The 27119-nt window shown below is 43.7% G+C and overlaps 1 protein-coding gene across 1 annotated transcript; it reads right to left on the bottom strand.

Moving 5' to 3' along the window:
• Nucleotides 1-2054: 2054 nt before the first annotated feature.
• Nucleotides 2055-25940, bottom strand: PRCP (prolylcarboxypeptidase). The gene is made up of 9 exons (XM_069969716.1): nucleotides 25774-25940; nucleotides 9849-9989; nucleotides 8724-8825; nucleotides 8405-8583; nucleotides 7648-7805; nucleotides 6946-7118; nucleotides 6451-6615; nucleotides 3248-3435; nucleotides 2055-2394 (listed from the first exon to the last, which is right to left on the bottom strand). The coding sequence occupies exons 1-9, from the start codon at nucleotides 25879-25881 to the stop codon at nucleotides 2181-2183; spliced, it is 1428 nt and encodes a 475-aa protein (XP_069825817.1). The 5' UTR covers nucleotides 25882-25940; the 3' UTR covers nucleotides 2055-2180.
• Between the last annotated feature and the right edge of the window lie 1179 nt (nucleotides 25941-27119).

Raw genomic sequence — 27119 nt, 5'->3', positions numbered from 1 at the left:
CTGTCCCAGAGCCTTTTACATGGACGATGTTCCAATTGCCTAAAAGAGACTCTACCTAACAGAGACACTTAACCCATTCCTTCCTAATGCACTTTCTTGTGATTGTGTGTTCCACACAGGGTATTATTGCACTTATTTCATTATTGCACTTATTGTACTATTGCATTCCAGTGTTATCAAAGTCTTTGTATTTCCTCCTCTGAGTAAGCACAAGGTTACATAGATAGCCTCAGAGTAGAGCGCCTCTTTTGTAAAACAGTATATTTTCCAGTGTCTGAGTCAGATAGCTCCTCCTCTGAGTAAGAGAAGTCAGTTTACATATACCTCAGAGAAAGTCCAGTTTATGTAGGAGTGTATTTTCTCATCCAGTCTCATTATTGTGTATTATTATCATATCTATAGCTGGAAAGATTTAGTTGAGCCAGTTTGTATGCAGATTTTTTCTCAGATTTTCATTCAGATTTCTCTCAGGTTTCATTCAGATTCATGTGAGCCAGTTCTCCTCAAGACCTCGCAGTATTTGTTGTCCCTTGTGTTTCCTTTCCTTTTGTTTCCAGTATTTGTTTACCTCTGTCTTGTCCCAACGTAGTAGTTATCACACATAGTCTTACCTAATATTCACACTGGTCCATACATATTGCACCTTGGATACCCTTTCGTGTGTTTGGCCTATTGAGTAATTGTGTTGTATGATTGACCGGTATGTAAGGGGCCCCCATGTATGTTTGCTTTTATTATTTTGTTCTTTTCTCTTCCAGGTATCCAAGACACTACTCAGACACGCCAAGGTAGTACACAGGTCTTCACGTTCTCCTCCAGTAGGGTAACACATTTAACAGAAAACCTACTGTCTAACTGGCTGGAATATGGAGGGTCACCCGCCAGCAGCTAAGTTGTCCTGGCTTACACGTCAGATGGTTCACGCACTAGCTACCTGGTCGCCAGAGTACGTTAGGCACCCCTAGGTGAAGTCCTGCCACTAGGGTTTCTCATTCTCTCTCTCTTCACACCTGTGCCTTGGGCGTGGGAAACACACACCTCCTCACACTCACTCTCATCATTCATTCCTGTTGTTTGATTGTCCAGTCTATTCATGTTTGCTGCCTTCTAGATTCGCCGAGGTCGGCTCAAATTTGCTAGGGAGGTATGCAGTGTCCCAGAACATGCAGACTACTACTCCTATTATGGCCATTTCTCTTGCTGTGTCAATGCCTGTTCTGGTAAGTGTTTGCACTGCAACTGCTGCTGGTTTTCCCCTAGTATTTTGTGCATTTTCATGTGTATTCTCATGTGTTCCTGTGTATTACAGTGTACAGTGGTATGCAAGGCTGTTGATCACGTGACCTGTAACCATGGTTCCTCCAATGGCCGACTAGCTCTGGCCAGGAGCAACCATGTGACCTCCCACTTCCTGCTGACAAGTTAGTCTTCCCCCTGCTTCCAAGCAAGGAGGATGTGTGTCGTCCCTCTCCTGCCTCAGAGGAGTTGGGCTTCTTCTCTGCAGCCTCTTCACCATAAGAAGAGTGACTGATTCTGCTGCTGTATTCAAGTCTTCGGCTGTATCTTCCTGCTCAAGTGACCGGATTCTTCTCTCTCATCTGGGTGTCATTCCGTTATCTCTCCTCATCGCTGCAAGGATTCACAGCAAGTATTATTCTCAAGCTAATCCACCCAGCAACGCTATTTCTCTCATACTCCGACTCCCATCATCCGGCACGTATTCTCACAGCCTATGCAGCACCACTCCTGCTTTATTTGTCAAAGCCTGCTATATACCCGGTTGCATCCGGACAGAACTGTTGCTACTAGTTACTTCATCTATAATAAAACCGCTGTTACTGAACCCTGGCATTGGTGTCCACTAACTGGTGCCCTGACTAAGTGCAGCGAAGAATCGCATGCCCATCATCACCCGCAGATTCCTCAGACCGGCCCTACAGCTGTGCTGCCCTCAGGCCTATACCGTGACAAGTATACACCCTGCAGCTGCCCCGGTCATTGCCCGCTCATAACACCAGCACTGCGGAAGTGGCCCCCAGGGGCCAGGGCATCGCATATATGCTCCTTTAGGTCAATTGTCTTTGGAAGCTTTCTTTTTCTGGTTCTTAAGGATAGCGTCTCCATCCGGGTCCTGAGAAGTTTAAAATGTGGTCCACAGAGGGACAGCAGGTACAGACTCATTATATTCCATTCACTTGCTGACTATGCTCTTTAATCCACTTCTTCATGTAGGCCACCTCCAGTGCCCGGGCCTCAATCACAGACCTGGGGTCATAAGCGTTATTGGAGCGCAGGTCCAGGTGATGGGCCCCATCTGTGATGAGAATGGCCACTAAGGAGTCACTGAGGCTCTGCTTGACACCACCAGCCGACCACGGATCCAGATCACCATTGCTGTAAGAAACAAGAGCAATTTTTTAAAAGAGACTAAAAACCAACATTACATAGGCATCTACAGTGGGTTCTCGAGTACCTGGGGGACCATCAAGCCAATGAGTATAGAGAAACAACTAGAGCCAAATGTTATCCATAGAAAGTAGATAACAGATTTAGGTATGGGGGTTATATGAATAGGAGTTTAATAAAGATGAACCACCCACTTGACAACTTTCATTAGTGGTAGGATTAGTACCATAGTGTGGTCTAAACCAAGGAGAAGCAGGTCTATAGCAACTCTTGGGCATTGGCTTGTTTCTCTTTGGGTGGCAGAGTAAGCTGCGTCATTGGCCTCTTTAAAAATCGGTATACCCTATGGGTCCTATTCCACGGGCCAATGGGGGCCCGATCAACAATGTAAACGAGCACAGATCTGCTAGATCGGCGCTCCTTTACTGAGCCTATTCCATGGCCCGATAATCGTTTAGCAAGGACTGCAGGGACATTGTTACCGATGTACTTGCAGCCCTGGCTTAATCATACTTTACCTCAGACAGGCCGCACCGAAGCTGCTGCTGCGCGCAGGAGAAGACCTGCAGCCCGGATAGGTAAAGTATGATGTTTTTAAATTGTTGGTCGCCCTCCCCACATCACTGTTCCATGTAGCAATGCACGGTCGTGCCCTATGATTTTAGGTTTGCACCTAAATAAACGATCAGCCGATGACACAATCGGCTGATCATTATCGCTCCATGGAATAGAGACAAATCGGCCGATTATCGCTCTGTGGAATAAGCCCCTAGGTCTTTTCTCATGGTGGGTTATATTTTTTATGGACCTTCTACACCCATGAAATGACAGCTGGACACACCTGAAGATGATGTTGCTAGCAGCAGTGATGTTCTTCCCACCATACACAGATGTGATCCATTTAGGACGAGGCCTGATCCCCCACTGTTTATAACAATCATCCGAAAAAGCCTCGAAATTCCACGTCTGGGGCTCAAACATGTCTGTGACCCCATCGGAGCAGAACGGCATCACCATTTCTGTACAAGCCTGAGGGACACAACACAGAGACATCGTTCAGCCTTTAGACTCAAAGTAGATGTGATCAATAGTAATAATAAACAAATAAAATGATCTATTCAACCCCGCTCCTATACTGGAGAGCCCGACTGTGTCCTGTAGTCTGCGTCTCAGGCTTATGACCACATGCCAACCGCCTCTTGTACTATCATAGTATGTCACATGGTGAGTAGAGATGAGCGAACCTGGAGCATGCTCGAGTCCATCCGAACCTGATCGTTCGGCATTTGATTAGCGGTGGCTGCTGAAGTTGGATAAAGCCCTAAGGCTATGTGGAAAACATGGATATAGTCATTGGCTGTATCTATGTTTCCAGACAACCTTAGAGCTTTATCCAAATTCAGCAGCCCCAGCTAATCAAATGCCAAACGTTCGGGTTCGGATGGACTAGAGCATGCTCGAGGTTCGCTCATCTCTAATGGTGAGCAGCCAGCTATGGCTTCCTGTTATTCATGATCCAATATATTTTTCACAAATTGTTATATATGAGCAAGACTGAGGGACTAATAAAAAGTAGTAATAAATCATATAAACAATTACTGTCACATGTTCCTATCGTGTATGGGGTCATGAAAAGGAGATTTTATTTAGATCCCGGGTTCTCAGCCTGTAGTATGTGCACATGCCCGGTCTCTGGAGGGGTATACACTATGGGGGAGATTTATCAAACTGGTGTAAAAAGTAGAATTTTCTAAGTTGTCCCTAGCAACCAATCAGATTCCACCTTTCATTTTTCAAAGAGTCTGTGAGGAATGAAAGGTGGAATCTGATTGGTTGCTGGGGGCAACTAAGACAATTCTACTTTACACCAATTTGATAAATCTCCCCCTATGTGCTTTTAACATATACAGGGTGCCAAAAGGATAAGAGATACTGGTATTACCAACACAACTGATGCTACTACCACCACCAATACTATTACAGCCAGTCATACTACTACCATCAATGCCAACTGCAATACTACAAACACCAGGAATCTACTCCGACTATTACTGCCATCAATATCACTGATAATTTTACTACTATCCCCATTATCAACACCACAACTACTACCACCGCCATCTCCACCAATTCCTAACACTACCATCAAGACCAGCACCAATGCCAATACCATCAGTGATACTATTACCACCGCAATTGATAACACTATTGCCAGCAACGTTACCACAAGTACTACTAACACCAGGGTTCTTCTTCCACTATCACAAATATTACTACCATCAATATCACTATTGATTATATTACTACCAACATCATCATCAATACCACTATCACCACCACTATGGATACTAAAACGACCAATACAAACACAGAAAGATACCACCACCACTACAGATGCTATTAATACCACCACCAGTACTGATACTCCTGCTACCACCACCATCACCAAAACCACCACTACTGATTCTATTAATAATAGAGATGAGCGAACCTCGTGCATGCTCGAATCGATCCGAACCCGAACTTTCGGCATTTGATTAGCGGTGGCTGCTGAACTTGGATAAAGCCCTAAGGCTATGTATCCTATGTATCCATGTTTTCCAGACAACCTTAGAGCTTTATCCAAGTTCAGCAGCCCCAGCTAATCAAATACCGAACGTTCGGGTTCGGATCGACTCGAACCCGAACCTGATTCGCTCATCTCTAATTAATACCACTACCAGTACTGATACTCCTGCTACCACCACCATCACCAAAACTACTACTGACACGGTTACTACCACCACCAATACTACCACCACCACCAACAACACAGAGAGACACTACTACCACCACCACCAATATTACTACAGATTACATGAGGCAAAACCCTTTATTTGGAATCATGTACTAGATAGGAAACTCTGGGACATTTTGCTTTATCGATTTTTCAATCACTTTGTCACAGTCACATATTTTTTATTTTGTTTAAATAATCAACAAGTAAAGTTATGCTTTATTCCACACCATCAGATGTCCTGTTCTGGGATCCTGGAGTTTTATGACATCCTAAAGCACTGGATAGGGAGTTATAGGGAAATGTGCTTATTAGAAATAAACGATCCTTGGGTATGTTCGGGTTCGCCGTTTGATTACCGGTGGCTGGAGAAGTTGGATGCAGCCCTAGGGAGTCTGGGAAATCATGAATACAGCCTATGGCTTACGGCTGTATCTATGTTTTCCAGGCATCCCTAGGGCTGCATCCAACTTCTCCAGCCACCGGTAATCAGTCCTGGACTCTAAGATCTCTGTATATTCATATCATCTATTGAATTCAAATTCCTTCTATACTGAAACCAGTGACACTCCATGAACACGTCCCAGCTATACACAGCCCAGCTATACACAGCCCAGCTATCAGCCCTGTGCACTTGACCCTTCTACAACCCTCTCCTTGGAATCAATCAGCATGGAGATCTCTCTTCCTGGAGTGCTCAAACATCAGAGACATGAGGGTTCCTGTGCCATTGTGTGATGTGACGGAGGTCCTAAACTGAACCCATCATCCTATACGCAACAATGTCTTATGGGTGAAACCATCCATAGAATGAAATATTGTAGAAATAATCCTTTAGTAAATATACACAATCAGATCAGTTCCAGGATGTGTTTGTTGGTGGTCGGGGCTCACATCTTCCTCAGGGGACAATGAGCACTATATATGCTATAGAACAGATCTTATATATAACTGTCAGGCAATTGTGTTCATCTAAATCTTCAATGAGAAAAAAATTACAGTCACTGCCCCTTTAAATCAATTAACCTTTTTTAGGTCCCTTATTTAAACAGAACAATAGAAAAAGAATGGCGGTGATGTCCAATTACAGAAGTATTGTTCCCAATAAACTCAATAGGCTGCCTGTTTACTGTATGAGCATATAGGGTCCTCATAGCATGCTGTATGTACACTCTCTGCTCTGGCTAATGCAGTACAGTAGGATTTAGGAGAAGGAGTCCCCGCAACCCCTTTGAGTGAAGAGTAAGTCATGTGAATGTACAAGGGACCTGATAACTCCAGCCGAGATCATCCAGGCTCCCGACAGCCGTCTGTGAGGTGTTGAGACACGGGGTGTTTCCGGTGTAGTTATAATATACATTAATTGCCTGGAAGAGGTTCTGCAGCAGCTCTTTGTCATCAAGATTTGGGTTCTTCAAATTTTTGCAGACCTCCTACATTAAAAAAAATAAAATAATAAATAATAATATAAAATTTTATTTAATTTAATTATACACACACACACACATTAATAAAAATTTACATACCGTATATTATATACATAGAAGATAGAGATATATAACATATATGTTATCTTTCTATCTGGATATTTACTGTTCATAGATAACACATTTCATGAAGTTATGTAATCAATCAGGGAACTGTGGATCTCTAATATATAAGAACTCTAGACCAGAGGCATAAAGCAATGTTCCCCCACCTGCAGCTCTCCAGCTGTGGAGGAACCACAAGTCCCAGCATGCCCTAACAACCTGCAGGGTTACCTTGATAGGCCAGGCTGGCAGAGGCTCCAGGAAGTTGGCCGGGTACGGATAGTTTACCATTGCCAGATTCACCCAGGTCTCACTTAACCAGTTTTTAAAGGCAGCAGCATCATCCTGGCACTTAAGAGGAGAGCACAAGTGAAACGCGGCGGACAACCACCTGATGCCATCATCTGAAACACAGAGGGGGAATGGTTACAGAGTGCAAAGTAATGCCATATGTGTAACATAGTGACCTCACCAGCAGAATATTGAGTGCAGCTCTGGGGTATAATACAACATGTAACTCAGGATCAGTAATGTAATGTAATGTATGTACACAGTGACCTCACCAGCAGAATATTGAGTGCAGCTCTGAAGCATATTACAAGATGTAGCTCAGGATCAGTACAGGATAAGTAATATAGTGTTTGTACACAGTGACCCCACTAGCAGAATAGTGAGTGCAGCTCTGGGGTATAATACAAGATGTAACTCAGGATCAGTAATGTAATGTATGTACACAGTGACCCCACCAGCAGAATAGTGAGTGCAGCTCTGTGCCTCTATTATTCTTCCTGGAAACATATAAATAAACTTACAATATATTGTTACCATTCCCTTGTCAATGAGGTGCGTCCATCAGTTTATCGGTAATGTCAGGAGAGGCAACTTTTCAGACAATAACAAAAACAGCAATCGGTTGTTATGTGAGGCACTCACCGGACTGAAACATGCGATTTATGGCCGACCAGGACTTGGTGATACTCTCGGCACATCCTGGACCACTTTTCTTAAAGTCATTGGTTACAATTTGATAATACAGATTACAGTGAACTAAGTCCTCAAACTGCCAAATTGGGGCAGATGCAGCAAGAGCCCTGAAAATTAATTATATATATATATTATATAAAAAAAATATTTATAACATAGAAATAATTTCTTATCCATAGTTTTTTTATTAGATTATTATAAATATATGAATAAAAAAAATAATATAATACACACAGATTATAATATATATGTATGTATTTTTTTTTATTATTATTTTTTTATCTATTTAATTCATAGTCATAATACATTCTTATCCATCACTGTTACCGTATATTCTTACTCCTAACTTTTTTTTTTTGTTACGGCTCTTGCAGGATTGTCTTTTCCTGATCACATCAAGAACAATGGAGCCTCAAAACCATCAAAAAAAAAGCAAGAACACCCAATTCCTGAATGATTCCTATAGCAGAGACTCCGTTTCCTTCCTCAGTGACCCATCCATCCTCTTGGACGGTAAAAGGTTTATTTACATTATGGAGCCACAGAGCTGGATGACCAGATAGAGGTGCTTATCCTGTTTTATGTCAGCACTATTGTGTATAATGGGCTGCATCCATATTTCCCAGCTACAAGAGGCAGAGCGTTCGGGATTGAGCGTAGTACACTGTCCCATATAGAAACATTGCATTGTGTTCATAGCACTTACCCCACTACAACGTGAGGATACTTCATTCTCAGCCAGGCCGCCAGCATCCCCCCATAGGAGCCTCCGATGGCGATCACTGGACTATCCTTGGATTCAGAACTTCCCTTTAAGAATCGGATTAAAATGGCAAAGTCTGCGAGGGCCTGCTCCGAGGTCAGATAGTTCAAGTATTTGGGATCCTAAAAAAATAAATAAATAAAATAAATAAATAAAATATGGGAGGAGTAATAAAGTCAGATTTCCTCCACTAGGACAGGCCCGACCTCCGTTATAAAGACAGATTTCAGGTTTCCAGATCCACAGTGACAAAAATACTTACACTATAAGACAGGTTACCAAAGGGCATAGACTCGCCATAGTATCTGTGTTCTGCAAATACTAACATGGCGCCAAGCTCCTCAGCTATATCCCACATAAAGCCCTGGAGAGAGAGACAGAGGGACGTTACAGCTATAAAATTATACTATATGGTGATTTTGTTGCAAAGGATGGTTAATTGGGTAGTTCACCAAAATATTTTTTCATTTCAAATCAACTGGTGTCAAAGTTCCAAATATTTGTAATTTACTTTCTTCCAGTACTTATCAGCTGCTGTATGTCCTGCAGGAAGTGGTGTATTCTTCCCAGTCTGACACAGTGCTCTCTGCTGCCACCTCTGTCCATGTGAGGAACTGTCCAGAGCAGGAGCAAATCTACGTAGAAAACCTCTTCTGCTTTGGACAATTCCTGTCACGGACAGAGGTGGCAGCAGAGAGTGCTGTGTCAGACTGAAGAGAATACACCACTTCCTGCAGGACATACAGCAGCCGATAAGTACTAGAACACTGGAGATTTGTAATAGAAGTAAATTACAATTTTATTTTATTTTTTTGTGAACTACCCCTTTAATGGTGGTGGTAAGTAGCTGTGTTTCTTCTAATGCTGGATAACCCCTTTAAGTAACTAACACTTTTAGGCTTTGTTCATATATAGTAAGAGACCGGCCGTTCCGTGACCCGGCCAGGTCATGGAACGGCCGGTCTCTGAAAAGATCATCCCGGCTGGCACTGCAGTACCGGCTGGATGATCTTTAGGGCCGCAGGGTTCTGCTGCGGGCACATCAGCGCGCGCCCACATCAGAACTCCCCACAGCACACTATAGAGCGTACGACCAGAGCCGCTTGCTCCATAGTGTGCACTGACAGGGTTTTCTGTGGCCGCTGTTCAATGAATAGCAGCCGCAGAAAACTGACATGTCAGCTGTTTGCGGCGATGCTAAAGATCCCGGCCGGAGCGTATACTATGTGCATACGCTTCGGCAGGCATTCCATAAGCAGCAATGGCACGTATATGCCCTTATAAATCACGGCCGTTGCACAACGGCTGTGGTTTTACAAAAATATACGTTGTGTGAACATAGCCTTAGAATGTAATAAAATTATAAGATGTAATGGGTCATACGTACTGTATTATTGCTGAACAAGGTGATGTCCCCTTCATTGCCGGTATAGAAGAGGATAGGGCCTCCAGGCTTCCTCCAGTGGGTGTCGGAGACAAGGTAACGCTGCCGATACGTGGAGTCCTCAAAGAACCCAAAGTGGTCTATCTTTAAGGAAAAAACAAATATGGAGATCAACTCAAGAAAGTCAACCATAAACAAGAGGGGGGGAAAAAAAAAGTCACTGATTTTAGTTGGGAGGTGAATACAAAATAAGGTGGAGCAGGAAAGTCCGATGTCCATGAGTGCAGCTCTGGAGGACAGATGGACCAGTTTGTCCTAGGTAAGGGATGTCACACACACGGCTCTCCATCCATTGCAAAACTACAATTTCTATTGTGTCTAAACAATGGGAATTTTAGTAGGAGAGCCACGAGTTTGACGCCCCTTTCCTAGGACAGCCCATTTAACAGGACCCATAGAGCACCTTAGATAACCCTTCCATGTTATTTATGGCTGGAACTAGAACGTTTGGGATTGATCACTACAATATTGTTTGGTATGGTTTGCATTCGTATAGACCACTGGTATTAAACTCAGGTCCTCCAGCTGTTACAAAACTACAATTCCCCCCAAAAACTACAAGCTAAAGCTTTGGCTGTCCAGGAATGATGGGTATTGTAGTTTTGCAACAGCTGAAGGGCCGAAGTTTGACACCCCTGATATAGAGCATGAAATGATACAAATATAATAGGTTACCATGTGCCAAATCCCTGCCCCATACTGCAACACATTATATATTCCTACAGAAATACAGGGCTCCATCTATCACGTCATTTATAGCATCAGTGGCATTGAAGCCATGGACAGATAAGCCTTCACCCTCTTCAATATGATTCAAGGAAGCTCAATAATGTAACTTCCATACAATTCCTGACAAGAAGAGAAGAGATGAACCCAGAAGTGGAGGGTGGCTTCAGATAGAGAACAGTGCCAGCCTATAATAGGTCTGAGAGGTAATGTGTCTCCTTGGGGAGAACACCAAGCTGATGCAGGGAGTCTTATAGACTAGAAAATGCTTCCTCGGAAAATAATATGCAAATTAGCTATAAGAAAACTGTCCCTCTAGCGCCACCTATTGGAGGTAGCTGCACTGCAAGTCATAAATAGAGCCAGACTGAGGATTAGGATGGATCTTCTTGTGTTTGTAGAAAATTCTCCAAGCTATTTTACGATCAGAAAGAGACTTACAGGTTAGCTACCTTCAGGGGGCACCAGAGAGGCAGCATTCTTGCTTCTGGAGGAGGGCTAGCTTAAATAGCAGGGGATAGGAAACAGAAGATTTTGGCATCAACTGTCAATCAGCAGTTGGAGGGTGAGGAGAGGGGCGGGGCGTGGCGTGGCAAGAATCCTATTCTCCTGCATATTAGGAGAACGACTGAACAGAATGATGTAATTAATACACTGATCTGTTCAGCATTTCTGTAACTGGGTTATGTTTCCCTTATTTAAGGCGGCATAAACCTAGTGACAGATTCCCTTTAAGGACAAGAGTGGCGCTTTTTTTTCGAGAGCATAAAAGCAGCTATGTCTTTTCTAATCCTGGATAAGCCCTTTGAGAACCAGTAGACCACTAGATGCAGACAGTTCTTTTAAAACACATGATGAGAAATTTGCTGCACCTACCGTGTACAACTGTATTGCACAATGGGAAGGTGGGGGAGGAATATAGCTACTTACTGCTGAGTGGTATGTAGTATATGGAGCACAAGCAACGTATTACGCTATCATTGGGACACTGTATGCATCACTTGTGGTTTGTTAACTATTATACTTTTTCTTCTAGAAACCATTTGCCAAATACAGAGGTGGCCGGCGAGCTTTCTAGCCGACATCTGCAGCGTTTGATCTCTCAGTATTGATGCCCTTTGACCTACGAGCATGCAAAACCGATTTACAAAGTTAATTCTTATGTCAAGAAGCTGTCATCCTTTCCAGATGGCCAACCTCTAATGTTCCCTGATGACTCTGTCAAAGTGTGAGAGATCATTTATTTGGCGCAGGATGAGGGCAGGATTAGGCTTCGGCTGCACAGCAATGACATGGGGCCTTGCAGCCAAAAATTATGATCGCTGTTCCTGAATCGTGCTGCCAATGTAAGAGAATGGGGTCATGTTGCTTCAAGTCCCATCATACCTGGACAGATAAAGCTTTAGTTGTCTGGGGATGATGGGAATTATAGTTTTGCAACAGCTGGAGGGCTGAAGGTTCCCCATCCCTGCTCTAGAAGGAATAGTCCTTTTTCTTCACAAAGCATTGCCTGGGAACAAGTCTCCATACACCAACTGGGTCTCTCCAATGAGTAACACCACCACTCCTGAATGAGTGTAAAAGTCTATATGAAGAGTTGGGCACACTAAAGTAATCATTTATGGTTTATAAGGCGACCTTTTATAATCAATGGGATTTTAACTTTTTAGGACTAGTGACTAATTTAGCAAGTCTACAGGATCTATTCACATCAATAGAGAGCAGTGGTTGAAGCCGGCACATCAAAACAAGGACTTATCAGACCCATATTGGTACTGGTTAACATTACTTCAATGAATGTCTTCAAGGACAACCTAAACAATTTACAAGAAGAAGTTGTTTTGATGATATCCCATCCTGTCTGAGGAGTTTCCTCGGCCAGGACAGATAGAGACTGTGAAGAGGATTTCCTTGCCTCGCCCGCACTGTGCCCATCATAGGCAAGATAGGAAATGAGACCCCCCCCCTCGCTCCTGTTAACTGTATTTAGAATCAGCTTCATCTGTTATTAAGGAAGTGTGGTGATTATTATTCCTTTGTTTTCACATAAGTATTCTTTTTTTTTTTTTGTTACAGGACATTTATGTTACTTTATGTATTTCATTTACTACATTCATCCATATAGATAGTCCGATGCACTTAAAAGACATCTTCACCTTAAATAATTGAATTTTTTATTTTTGTTTTAGAAGTGAGAAAATGATCACATCGATCATCTGATCTGTGGGGGAATCTGGTATCAAGTGTTCAATTCCCCTACAGTGCCACCACTGGTGAAATGAAGGATTACATAGGTAAAGCCAATTATGAAATGCAGCTGAAATTCCCTTTCCGAGCTCAGATTTTACATGGTGCAATATTTTTCAGGCTCCACTAAAGGAATAAGCAACAAGAACATCACTATACATCTCTGAAGGGAGCACTATTCTATGTGTTAGATTCATACAAAATTTTAGAAGATTTTCAATATGGAGACATATGGATATACAATAACAAACAATAAGGAATAGGTGGCACTCCATATTGAAATTGAAGAAGGTGGATATACAATAGGTTCCCTAATGCACCTTCATGGAAGCCCCAGTATGGTTCTCTACATAAGCAATTGTACAGATTCCAATGGAGTGCGCCATGATTTCTCTTCCTATGGAATTAGACAGAATAAACCTCCATAAGAGATCAGACACATACAGTAGGATCCCATACATATACTGTAGATAGTCATATGACAATGGAGTCATTGTAAGGACTTGAGGCCTATGTCAATCCTTGAAGAACAGCAAGACAGACTTTTTGGCTTCTATAACAGGGCATGCTGTGATCACCGGTGACCCTTAACAGTGGAACCAATCTGGAGACTGTAATAACATGGCCCCGCACACGGACGCTAGGATATGCCTGACTTCTCAATTATCCAGCTATGACCCATCTGCTCAGCGTGAGATTTCTCACAGGAAACAAGACACCTCATTGTCCACCAGATGGAGGAGAGATCAGGAGAAGGTCCACAGATGGGACAACCCTGGAAAGTAATCAGAGGACATCGCAGCACAAACAAACTCATTCTCCTGTTTCGGGAAAACAAAATGTGATGATCCCCATGGGCGCAGAACATTATAAGACCAAGCAGAAGACTCCTGTAGACATCTGCAGCTCTGACTATGAGAGACATATCAGGGCGGTATCAAATATTCTCCTACAGCCCAAAGCCGCAATAAACACACTACAGGTCAAGAGACCCTAAAGATCTCAATGGTACTATTAAAGGACTCGAAATAGCAAACACCTTAAAGTGTATTCTTGGGATAGGCCTTCCAGTACTTATCAGCTGCTATTATATGCCCTAGAGAAAGTGGCGTAGTTTATTTTCTAATCTGACACAGTGCTCCCTACTGCCACCTCTGTCCATGTTGGGGACTGTCCAGGACAGGAGCAAACCAAGTGTGCCAGACAGTACTCAACAGAGGCGTTCTATGGGGATTTGCTGCTGCTCTGGGCAGTTCCTGACATGGACAGAGGCGGCAGCAGAGAGCACTGTGTAAGACAGGACAGAATACACCACTTCCTGCAGGACATACAGCAGCTGAGAAGACTTGAGATTTTTAAATACAAGTAAATTACAAATCTATATAACTTTCTAAAACCAGTTGATTTAAAGAAAAATATTTTCACTGAAGTTCCCCTTTAAGCCCAACCCACTCATTAAAAAAATCAATTCAAATTGCAGTCAACTAAGTGCAAATTAGTCAGATCCTACATCAGCTCTAGAGAACGGTTTTGTTGACCACAGAGAGGATCCGAAAGAAGAAGCGGACAGTATCTAGCTGAGCTCTGGTCTTCAGTTCCTTATAGACTGGTTAGCACAGTGTATAAACCAAGCTGACTGTATTTGCAATTTTTTCTTCTTTGTGTCGCCTGCTAGTTATTTAATACATGATTCAGATGAACATGCTGCCCTGTACACAAGCATGCTGTGGGTATAAGAATCTCAGCACTAAGACGATGCCTGGTACTCCTAACACTGCCAACTTTTTAAAAGAAATTTGCTTCCCCTCCCTTCCAAGACAGCTGATGTAAACAAGTCCCTATCTGCAACTTTGTAATGCCGGGAGGGATAATCACAGCAACGTGACCTCAGAATAACCCTCCCAGCATTACAAAGAAGCTACAATGTTGCAAATAAAGCCTGCCAGGGACTTGTTTACATCAGCCGTCTCAGGAAGGAGAGGGGAGGAGGGGGAGACAGAGAAAAAAAAGCTCATACACAGATTTTTGTGTTTTCAGCAGAAAGCAGCAGCTGAGGACTGGGGAAAGGAGACTGAATAGATAATAAGTATAAAAGGAATTGTTAGTCTCACCATGGGCAACAACTTATTCAGTTTTTGTTTTTAATTGTCCCAAGGGTTGCAATTGGAGCTGAATGGTAAAGCCTGTGACAGTCGGTATATCAGGACATCTGGAAAATACATGGCCCCTTTGTTCACTGGGTAGTACTGTCATAGAGAAGTTTTTGAATTCCCAAAACTTTAATGCTAGAGTCAAATGTACTCTCATATATATAACCAAGGGCAGATGTCTTTCATCTCAGTGTACATGACTTATAGGAATCTTCCTTTAATGATTAGCCAACACCAGACACTTAGGACCCGCAGGCCGTGCCTATCCTCTCCTGCTGAATCAGCCCTGTCAGAGTGCAGGAAATTCACCGGTTGCGGATGACTGAGAATTCCCCGACTGGAAAACAAGGAGACAGATTAACAGCTCTGAACTAACATTAGGAGAGGGGGATCAGACAACCTCAAGACACGTCTAATAGAGTCTATGTAGATCAGCGAGTCCAAAAGAAATGTTTAACATAGAACAATTAACCCTGTGGCAGAGATTTTTGTTATTTCATGTTTGGTTTTATTCCCTCTGAGACTTTCTTTCTGTTTTGTGGCTTTTGCGTACAGCTTATGGCCAATGGCTGTATCTATATTTTCCAGGGAGCCATCTTATTCGGACACTGGTAATCAAATGATGGGCTCGGCTTCGTGCTCGAGGTTCGCTCATCTTTATTATACACCCACCATCACTTTCATGCTGCCTGAACTACAAGTAACCAGGATGGACCCTAATGCCTTAGGGCCCTATTCCACCGAACGATTATCGTTCAGATTATCGTTAAATCGTTCGAATCTAAACAATAATCGTTCGGTTAAAATGCAGTTAACGATTAACGAGCGAACGAGAAATTGTTGATCGCTTTATAAGACCTGGACCTATTTTTATCGCTGCTCATTCGCAAAACGTTCGCATTGAATAAGACGTCGTTCGGTCGTTTGCAATAGATACGAACGCAATAGCGAAGAAATAACGATCGCAAATACGATCATAAGTAACGATTATTGTTCCATGGAAATGAGTGAATGTTTTCAGGTCTTTCGCAATAGCGGTCGTTTGAGATCGTTAACGATTATGCGAACGATAATCGTCTGGTGGAATAGGGCCCTTAGGGCTTTTCACACGTCCCGTAAAATTATCAGTGCTCCCAGATCCACGACCACAGACAATTTTAGGGCCCATTAAATCCTGTGTGTGCATTCACATCATCCATGCCATCATCCCATCTCTCCCCATCTCCTGTCACCGCTCCCATCTCCCGTCACCGCTCCCATCTCTCCCCATCTCCCGTCACCGCTCCCATCTCCCGTCACCGCTCCCATCTCCCGTCACCGCTCCCATCTCCCGTCACCGCTCCCATCTCTCCCCATCTCCTGTCACCGCTCCCATCTCCCGTCACCGCTCCCATCTCCCGTCACCGCTCCCATCTCCCGTCACCGCTCCCATCTCCCGTCACCGCTCCCATCTCCCGTCACCGCTCCCATCTCCCGTCACCGCTCCCATCTCCCGTCACCGCTCCCATCTCCCGTCACCGCTCCCATCTCCTGTCACCGCTCCCATCTCCTGTCACCGCTCCCATCTCCTGTCACCGCTCCCATCTCCTGTCACCGCTCCCATCTCCTGTCACCGCTCCCATCTCCTGTCACCGCTCCCATCTCCTGTCACCGCTCCCATCTCCTGTCACCGCTCCCATCTCCTGTCACCGCTCCCATCTCCTGTCACCGCTCCCATCTCCTGTCACCGCTCCCATCTCCTGTCACCGCTCCCATCTCCTGTCACCGCTCCCATCTCCTGTCACCGCTCCCATCTCCTGTCACCGCTCCCATCTCCTGTCACCGCTCCCATCTCCTGTCACCGCTCCCATCTCCTGTCACCGCTCCCATCTCTCCCCGGCTCCTGTTGCTAAATTGCTGTTTTTAATTTCGGTAACTTGTTGGTTCGGCTCTTAGTTCTGCTTTTACTTCTGGGTCCTAATGCCTGCTTGTTGTTTAGGCATTATAGACAAATAGCTTGTCAGTCCTTTGTAGTTGTTCCTCTTCTGGTTTCTGTTACCAAGTTAGTTGCTGTTCTTGTTATCTGATAGTATTAATATGTGCTTTCTATGCTTTACATTAACTTTTTGTTCTGCACTCCAATCAGTGTCAGCCAGGCCCAGCCAAAGACTTTTAAATATTTTTCACTCTGATACTAAAAGCCAATGAGCGGGGATGCTTAGACCTTGTACACACAGCCGTAATGGTTTTAAAGGGGTACTCCAGCAAAAAATGTTTTCTTTCAAATCAACTGGTGTTACAAAGTTAGAAAATTGTAATTTACTATTTAAAAACATCCAGTCTTCCAGTACTTATCAGCTGCTGTATGCCCTACAGGAAGTGGCATATTCTTTCCAGTCTGACACAGTTCTCTCTGCTGACACCTCTGTCCATGACAGGAACGGTTTTCTATGGAGATTTGCTACAGCTCTGGACAGTTCCTGTCATAGACAGAGGTGGCAGCAGAGAGCACTATGTCAGACTGTGAAGAATACACCACTTCCTGCAGGACATGCAGCAGCTGATAAGTACTGGAAAATTTGATATATTTTTAAATAGAAATACATTACAAATCTATATAACCTTTTTGAAAAGATTTTCTTTTTTTGCAGGAGTATCTCTTTAAGCTCAGCAAATCACAGATCTATTGGTACAGACAACCCATGGAGTGGTCGTCTGTAGTCGTGGAGCCTGCAAATCCAAACTGTTTCCTACAGATGTGTGCCAGGGGTCTTAGTAGGTAGACCCATAATCATAGACGTTTCAGTCCATTATTGTCCATACTGAGGAAGAGTCAGACTCCTGCAACATTATAAGATTCTGTACCACATCTGCTTTACTAGTAATAGACTTCACAATCAGGACTCTAGAAGTTGTTGTGAAGTCATGAGAGCTGGGAACTAAGGAAACTTGAGAGATCCTATCAATCATAGGAAGATTCTCAATGTCAAGATCCTGAAGAACCAAATAGGTTATCAGCTCATTCTATTATAATTACTGAATCCTGTCTAACAAGCTTGTGTGTACACAGGATAGCCCAGGCCACAGGAACCAAGATAGATGAAAAGCAGAATCCAGGAGGTTGTTTGAGAATAAAAAGGTGTGAATAGAAAAAACTGGTTTCTTTCAAAAACAGTTCCACGGCTCAGTTCCATTGAAGTGAATGGAGTTAAAGGAGAACTCCGGCAAAAAATTATTAAAGTATTGTATTGCCCCCCCAAAGTTATAGATATCACCAATATACACTTATTACGAGAAATGCTTATAAAGTGCTTTTTTTCCCTGCACTTACTACTGCATCAAGGCTTCACTTCCTGGATAACATGGTGATGTCACTTCCTGGATAACATGGTGATGTCATGACCCGACTCCCAGAGCTGTGCGGGCTTTGGCTGCTGGAGAGGATAATGGCAGAGGGATGCTCAGTGTCCTTCCAGTGCCCTGTGTTCCTCAGTGTCCCCCTGCCATCATCCTCTCCAGCAGTCCAGTCAGGTCATGACATCACCATGTTATCCAGGAAGTGACATCACCATATTATCCAGGAAGTGACATCACCATGTTATCCAGGAAGTGAAGCCTTGATGCAGTAGTAAGTGCAGGGAAAAAAAAGCACTTTATAAGCATTTCCCGTAATAAGTGTATATTGGGGGTTTAACTTAGGGGGGAGGGGGGGGGCAATACAATACTTTAATAATAATTTCGCTGGATTTCTCCTTTAAGTTGCAATTTCACAAACAATATGAGGAAAGGGGTGACACTGTTTTTGGAACAAATTAACTCTGTTTTTCTATTCCTGGGAAAACCCATTTAAGGCTATGTTCACAAGCTGTTAAAACAGCGTCCGTTGTTTCCAGTGTCAGAAAACGGCCGCTGTTAAGCGTGTTCCTCCTGTCGATACTGCATTATGGGCCAAAGGAACATTATTTAAAGCCCATTGAAATCTGCTCGCCTTATGGGTGTATCTGGAAATTAACCATTGATTTCCATGCACACTATGGCCGGCATTACAGCCACACACTGTTAAAGAGTCACTGTCGTATTTTTTTTTTTTGCAGAAATCAATAGTCCAGGCGATTTTAAGAAACTTTGTAATTGGGTTTATTAGCCAAATCTGCCATTATCTGCATGTAAAAAGCCTTTTCCCAGGTCCCCCCCCTCCTTCCTCTTTTTCATCCACTCTGAAAAATCTGAAAATTGTGACTTGTTGCAGGAGACGTACCCTGTCTGCTCTAGGGAGAGGGGAGGGGGGAGGAGGAAGGAGGGAGTTAGCCGGCACCAGAAAGCAGATAACAGAGGATTACAGGCACGGAGCTGGGTGACAGCTGTAATCTGAGCTCAGACAGGTCACTGGTGATGGTCAGAACAGATAACGGGTGAGGGATTTGTAGATTAACTCTTTGTTGTCCTGTTTTGGTCTTTTCTTTAGCTCTCTCCATAGGAGAACAATGAAGACAGGGGGGAGAGCTTCAAACTGCTTTTTCATGATAAAAATGCATTTTTCGGATAATAAACCAAATTACAAAGTTTCTTAAAATCGCCTGGACTATTGATTTCTGCAAAAAAAAATTTCACGACAGTGACACTTTAACTGTAAGTTATTTGGAAACAATGGCCGGAAATAATTGACATGTCAATTATTTCCACAGCCGTATCAAACAACAGCCGTTGTTCAATACAGTATGTGAACGGCAGCCGTTGTTTACACTGATTTCAATACAACCCAATTTTTTATGTAAAAAATTACTACATGACAACAGCAGCTCTTGTCGTAAAAATACATTGTGTAAACATAAGCTAAAGGGGTATTCCAGAAAGTTTTTTTTTTTTTTCCAGTACTTATCAGCTATTGTATGTCCTGCAGGAAGTGGTGTATTCTTTATAGTCTGACACGCTGCTCTCTGCTGCCACCTCTGTCCAAGACAGTAACTGTCCAGAGCAGTAGCAAATCCCCTCTCCTGCTCTGGACAGTTCCTGACATGGACAGAGGTGGCAGCAGAGAGCACTGTGTCAGACTGGAAAGAATACACCACTTCTTGCAGGACATACAGCAGCTGATAAGTACTGAAAGATGATATTTTTAAATAGAAGTAATTTACAAATCTGTACAACTTTCTGACACCAGTTTATATTAAAACCTGTTTTTCCCAGACTGCCCCTTCAAGCCCCTGGGCCCTCCTTGTGCCATTTATTATTCTGGTGTCTTATGCCTTAGACCACTACTATAGTATGCAGCCCCCCCCCCCCCCCCCATTCTTCCTATTGCCATGGGGTAGGGGCCAGTATCATCTGCTACTAACACAGGATCCAATTCTTATGAACATCTGCAATAATAATTGCCTGGCACTGTATAATGTCAGGCGCGTTGTGACTGTGTCCCTCCAGGTAATTGAGTAGATTGTAGGAAGCCGGGGCAGGAAGGGACTACAGCTTCCTGAGCGGGTATGAAAGTGCCGTCTGCCGGGTGACCCTCTGATCAGCAGTGCATAAAAATATCTCATTTCACTGGCAGCGCCCTACAAGTACTTCCTTATTTTACCCAATTGACAAACAAAGTCTATTGTCTTCTCCATCGAGCCCATTGTTTCTATTGCGCTATTATAATCCTCATTCAAGGCGTGCCAAGTACATTAGCTACACTGATTACCAGAACAATATACACGTTATACTTACCAGCGATGGCACCAGAGATCCATTGTGTATTCAATCAGGCTGGGTGACGTAAAGGAGACATAACCACTGGCCTTAAAGGGGTTATCCAGAGCTACAAAAACATGGCCACTTTCTTTCAGAGACTACATGATTCTTGTCTCCAATGTGGGTGGGGTTATATAACTCATTTCCATTGAAGTGAATGGAGCTTAATTGCAAACCACACCTGAACTGGAGACAAGAGTCATGCTGTCTGTGGGAATGAGGCCATGTTTTTGTAGCACTAGATAGCCCCCTTAACACTACCTATAGGACTTGTTAACTGGGCACCAATTGTTAGACAAAGCCAGAGGAAACTCTTACTCCCCAGCTCACTGCTGGAGACATGGATGGCAGAAAAACATGGATACAGCCAATGGCATCCAACTTTTCCGGCCCCGGGGGTTAATTACCAAGCGTTCCGGTTTGGAAAATGTTGCCAAAGGCCGCTCAGCTTTTACTAGTCTAGCTTTTACTGCTATGCCACCATAGGTCTCCCAGAAGCTCTACCTCACAACAGCCATCCACGCCCAGAGGTTGCACCATTCACTTTGTATGGATTAGTGCTGCACCTCCATAGATGCCTCACCACTGTCCTTTACAGACTGGCCACATCAGATGTTGCATGGACCCACTATACCATGTGGTACCATACAAAAGATCCAAATGGGCATTAGCTCATTCATCAACTGATCGCTGGCCCTTTTACACAGGTCTGTTTTCCAGGGAACATTATAGATGTATTCCACTCAAACATAACATTTGATATGTTGCAGCCCATGGTGAGGCTAACAATTATTTCCATCATTATTATTAATCTATTTCGTCTCCTTTCCCCAGTTCTGAGCTGCTGCTTTCTGCTGAAAACACAAAAATCTGTATGTGAGCTTTTCTCTCCGTCTACTCCTCCTCCCCCCTCCCCTCGAAGATGGCTGATGTAAACAAGTCCAAATCCAGTCAGGCACTTGTTTACATTAGGTGTCTCATAAGGGAAGGGTGGGAGGGAGATGTAGAGAAAAGCTTACACACAGATTTTTGTGTCTTCAGCAGAAATCAGCAGCTCAGAACTGGGGGGAAAAAGGCTGAATACATAACAACCAGTATGGACGGAATTGTTAGTCTCACTATGGGCAGCAACAAATGAAAAGTTATGTTTGAGTGGTATACCCCTTTAATTTGCCCGACAATTGGACAACTATTCTATTGCAGTGCCTGTGTAGGTGTCACATCACATCTGATTCATGAACCATATAGCTTAGATCCTCAATGCACTGATCAGTATAAGGCAATGATGTCACAGCCGGTGATGGCACAGCTGGACAGTGACATGTGCCATGTGAAGCCTGGCACAAGAGGCAACATAAGTCATGTATCTCCTCTAAGAAGACACAGAGCTGTGCAGAGTCTTATTCTGCTCGGATTCTCTCCATCTTCCATAGTGTATAATGTATGAATTCCAGCAACAAAGCTGCAGTCAGGCGCATTATTCAGTAGCTACTTGGTTCTTGATGTATTATACAGAAGCTGAACGGGGTTTTCCAGTATTCTTTATGTACATAGAGCTGAAGCATTGCACAAGGAGAAGTTCTACACATTCTTAATATGCTTTTTTGTTTCCATTCCCCACTATTCGATATATCTCTGCATGCTGACAGTGACCGGGAACATAATTCTGGTTATATCCAGATGTCCCACTATTCAATGCCTTAGGCACCTGTTGCAAAGTTCTCACTCCAGGTTAAGTGGTGATGAAGGGTACTTTACAGTTTTACCACTAGGTGTCAGTGTTATTTATAAGTCATGTTATCTCATACACAGCTGAAGTTAGGAATGGGTTAATGTTAGTGTACCATGTGTTCTGTTCCAGTCAATAGGAGGTGCTTGCTTTCTTTCTACCTGTTCTACACACACACTCACCCCTGTAGGAGTTGGTTGGCTTCATGTGGGAGGAAGTGAGCAGAGGAGTCTAGTCTAAGACACGAGTGTGTTCAGATGCAGCTAGAGAAAACCAGTTCCTTTACTACTTATACTATATCTACTATGCAGTGCTAAGCACTTTAAGGGAGAAGAGTCCAGGAACACCCTAACCCATGCCATGAACCAATCTAAAAGGTGCAGGGCAGTATCCTAAGTACAAGAAGGACTAGCCTGGATAGTACAAAGCTACCAAAGGAAGGTCTATCTATCTATACTATCTCACAGTGCAGGTAACTGGGACGACCCCAGAAACTTCACCCAGATTACCACGGCTGGGGCTTGTATCACCCTATTAGGACGGGTCACTTGACAACGTAGGGCACAAGGTGGTCAGACATAGTCCAAACACGGGTACAAGTAGAGTACCGGCAGAGTACATTGCTACATTGGGTTAGTACTCCTTCGACCAACTCTTCTCCTCTACTCAACTCTCCAAGTACCACTACAACTACCTCTCTTCTTCAAGCACAAACAAGTTCCAGCACTAAAGATTTATCTATTCTATTAAAGTGTGTTATACTACTGAAAGACTGAACAGTAAAGCTGTTCTATTTTTATATCACTGGGACTCCATCATACTTTGTCTGCACCAGCACCAATACACACACAAGCCGTAAACTTTTCTGTGGGTGGCGGTACTGATAGTCCGGGTGTGTTAGTTGCCACTCAGGACTACCGTGATGAGAGCCCAAGGGACCCATCACAACCTGGCAGGTCATTGACCTTTTGGGGAACACAGCCAGCCACACGACAAAGCAGGTACCAACATCACACCTGTGTGCTGGACTAGCAATGGCATCACGACAACTAACATCTCTGGCTGAGCGGTCACAACAACACCGCTACCTCTACTCCTTCACCACACTAGAAGCTGAAGACCAGTGCAGACCTTATTCTCATAGCTCAGGGTTAATGCAATTGTATCCAGACTTTACAATCCTCTGGAAGCTAAACACACTGACAGTCTAGTCTCCAGTTCTAATAGTTTGTTACAATGTATCAGTTCAGTTCTGGTAATCCTATATTATATTCCACTTCAATTCACTTCAATGGAACTGAGCAGCAAAACCCCGCCCAAGCTGGAGACAAGAGTGGGGCTCTCTCCCCTTTAAAGGGATTATCGAGCCGTAGAAAAACATGGCCATTCTCTTCCAGAGACAGCACCAATCTTGTCTCCAGTTTAGGTGGGGCTTTGCAACTCAGTTCCATTGAGGTGAATGGAGCTTAATTGCAAATCACACCTGAACTTGAAACAAGAGCTGTGCTGTCTCTGGAAGAGAGTGGCCATTTTTCAACACTGCATAACCCCACGCACATCAGTTTAAAGGTAGCCAAATCTGCTGTCTTTTGTGGGGTCGGCCTAGTCTAATATGTATGAAAGCCTCCAGAATTTTTCCCTGACAGATGATGTTGGGGAATGTTGGTTTTCAGGGAGATAAGCCACCACCAGAGCTGTCTGGCAGCAACTTTTCTCCGGAAGACATGGACAATTATGTGTTATATTGGGACCAGATGAGATACTTGTAAGTCAAAAAGGTATAAGGACACCTTTATTATGTATCTGATCCCACCAGAACAAAGCGGGGGACCCTCTGCAAAGGGAACGATGCCCATATAGTGCAACACTCACATGAGCCCCCTGAAGGTAAACAGGTAATGGGAGCGCCCTATCCAATATTAAATTATCCTTTGGTCATCAATATAGAAGTCCTTAAAAAAGTCCCCATCCTCCAATCTTCATCTCCCACCTCTAACTTGTATAGAAATCTATGAGGAAAACATGAACATGGCGCAGAGGGACATATGGAAGGGGTATGAGGTGTGTATAGTCTATAAGGATCAGGTTACATTGCAGTTTCCAGTACTGTAAGGATATTCTCCCATTACTGGAAACTGAAATGACACAGTTACAAACCGTGATACAACCCGATCATGTGACCTTAGATGAGATACAGAGGGCCAGTCCGGGAGGCAAAGTACTACAGTCCAAGGAGTGAAGAGGCAAATTTTAAAGTTGTTAAAGATTAAAAAATATCCTCTATGTAACCTGCTGATCATTGGGGGGGGGGGGGGAGGGGTCTCGCTGTCCCCTTGTCCCTCGACTGAATGAAGCTACAACACACATGCCCAGCCAATACTAAGTCTATTGGACTCCCCAACATTGCTGAGCTTTGAACCCTGCATTGTTTGGAAGTCTTATAGGGAATAAATGTCTGTCAGGGCATGATGGGAATTGTAGTTTTCACAGCCCCAGGTAAAGGGTTTGAGGCCTCCTTGGCCACTTTTCCCCCCTCTCCTCTCCAGTTCAGGTGTGGTTTGCAATTAAGCTCCATTTACTTCAATGGAACTGAGTTTGAAACCCCACCCAAACTGGAGACAAGAGAGGGGGGAAAAGTGGGCATGTTTTTATAGCGCTGGATAACCCCTTTAATAAGAAGACCCCAGTATTATAACATTTTGCATTAGGACCCAGCATAGCTATCCCCAGCTAAAGGACACAATGACTGAATGGAACAATATATAGGAGATCTACAATGTATCAAACTCCAGTTACATGTCTCAATCCATAGCAAATTGTATACAGCGAAGCCTCTTTCCGCCCACCACCCCAAATTACATTGGTCACAAGACATCTGGTCTGGATGAACAGGTTTCAGATGTAGATGTAGCAGAGCTGAGTTTATTAGTCATGGTTCACACCGTACTGCAGGTATCCGCCTCTGTGTCCCAGGTCTCGTCTCAACTCAAAGCGTCCAATGACAAATCCATCTCTGCTACATCTGTAGGAGCGATTCTCCATCAGGTATTTGGGTCAGCTGAGTTCAGTTCTCTGCTGACTATTGCAGGGAGGAAATTAGAATCAAATGTCAGCAGAGCGGATTACGAAACACAGGAAAGCGTAGACTCGTGATGGGAGATGTCACTTTAACCCTTAAAGGGGAACATCAACCTAGGATGCTGTGAGCAGTGTGATACACAGAGATTAACCGGACCCCTTATTATTGTACACGGCCTCCGAATAGACCCTGGATTTCCCATAATAACATAATGGCGCCTCTTACCTTCTGATCAAAGTAGAAGGTTTCATAGGTTGGATCCGACTGCACTACAGAGCCCGCAATGCAAGACAACAGCAGGAAGCCCCAGCCTGACAGCCCTGGAGATGCCATGTCTTCTCTCTACTGTCTCAGAGCAGGGGATTCCCTGGCTGGATGGACTGAAGGGAGGAAGGACTATCCTGGGGAGGAGGAGTCCCAGCCTCCTCCCTTTTAACTCCATCACTGCCGCTATGAGAATCGAAACAAAATAACAAAGCTAAATGATCCTTTAAGAACGTAACCTGAAGCTCTGGAGCTTATACTGGTGCCGCAGCGTTATACACACATATAGTGTCACACACATATACCGTACATGTCATGTCTCCGGCAGTGCACATAAGTGACACTCGGCAGGAATCACATGGACAGGTAGGGGAAATGGCTGATAACAGGGAACAATAGTATGCAAGGAAGACTGAATAAAACTATGTACAGGATAAATATTTTTTACTCCACATTTTAAAGGGGGAGATTTATCAGACATGGTGTAAAGTGAGACTGGCTCAGTTGCCCCTAGCAACCAATCAGATTCCACCTTTCATTTTCCATAGAGTCTGTGAGAAATGAAAGGTGGAATCTGATTGGTTGCTAGGGGCAACTGAGCCAGTTTCACTTTACACCATGTTTCATAAATCTCCCCCTTTATCTCTATTTGGTTTATTTGGGCAAATAGCAGTATACCCACATGTGTTTACCCCCAGCAGCTCCACACATCATGCCTGGTCCAGCGAGAGTTAAAGGGGTATTCCACTCAAACATAACTTTTTATATGTTGTTGCGCATGGTGAGATTAACAATTCCTTCCATACTATTATCAATTCTCCTTTCCCCAGTTCTGATCTTCTTCTTTCTGCTGAAGACAGAAAAATCTGTCTGAGCTTTACTCTCTGTCTCCCCTCCTCCCCCCTCTCTTCTGAGACAGCTGATGTCAACAAGTCTCTGGCAGGTTTTATCTGCAACATTGTAGCCTCTTTGTATTGCTGTATGTCCTGCAAGAAGTGGTTATTCTTTCCAGTTTGGCACAGTGCTCTCTGCTGCCACCTCTGTCCATGTCAGGAACTGTCCAGAGCAGGAGAGGTTTTCTATGGGGATTTGCTACTGCTCTGGACAGTTCCTGACATGGACAGTGGTGGCAGCAGAGAACACTGTCAGACTGGGAAGAATACACCACTTCCTGCAGGACATACAGCAGCTGATAAGTATTGGAAGACTGGAGCTTTTTTAAAAAATATAAGTACATTAAAAATCTGTATAACTTATCAGACACCAGATGATTTGATAGAAAATAAAATGCTGGAGTACCCCTTTAA

This window comes from Dendropsophus ebraccatus, chromosome 5, assembly GCF_027789765.1.
Source record: "Dendropsophus ebraccatus isolate aDenEbr1 chromosome 5, aDenEbr1.pat, whole genome shotgun sequence".
In the NCBI taxonomy this organism is placed as follows: Eukaryota; Metazoa; Chordata; class Amphibia; order Anura; family Hylidae; genus Dendropsophus; species Dendropsophus ebraccatus.
This window is presented reverse-complemented; position numbering and strand designations above follow the sequence as displayed.

Excerpts from the sequence above, each read along its gene's own strand:
- PRCP (XM_069969716.1), bottom strand. The coding sequence starts at position 25,881 with ATGGCATCTCCAGGGCTGTCAGGCTGGGGCTTCCTGCTGTTGTCTTGC. Across the intron at positions 7,119-7,647 it reads AAATCGCATGTTTCAGTCCG|ATGATGGCATCAGGTGGTTG; the intron begins GTGAGTGCCTCA and ends TCTGTGTTTCAG. Across the intron at positions 2,395-3,247 it reads GCTAGCAACATCATCTTCAG|CAATGGTGATCTGGATCCGT; the intron begins GTGTGTCCAGCT and ends TGTTTCTTACAG.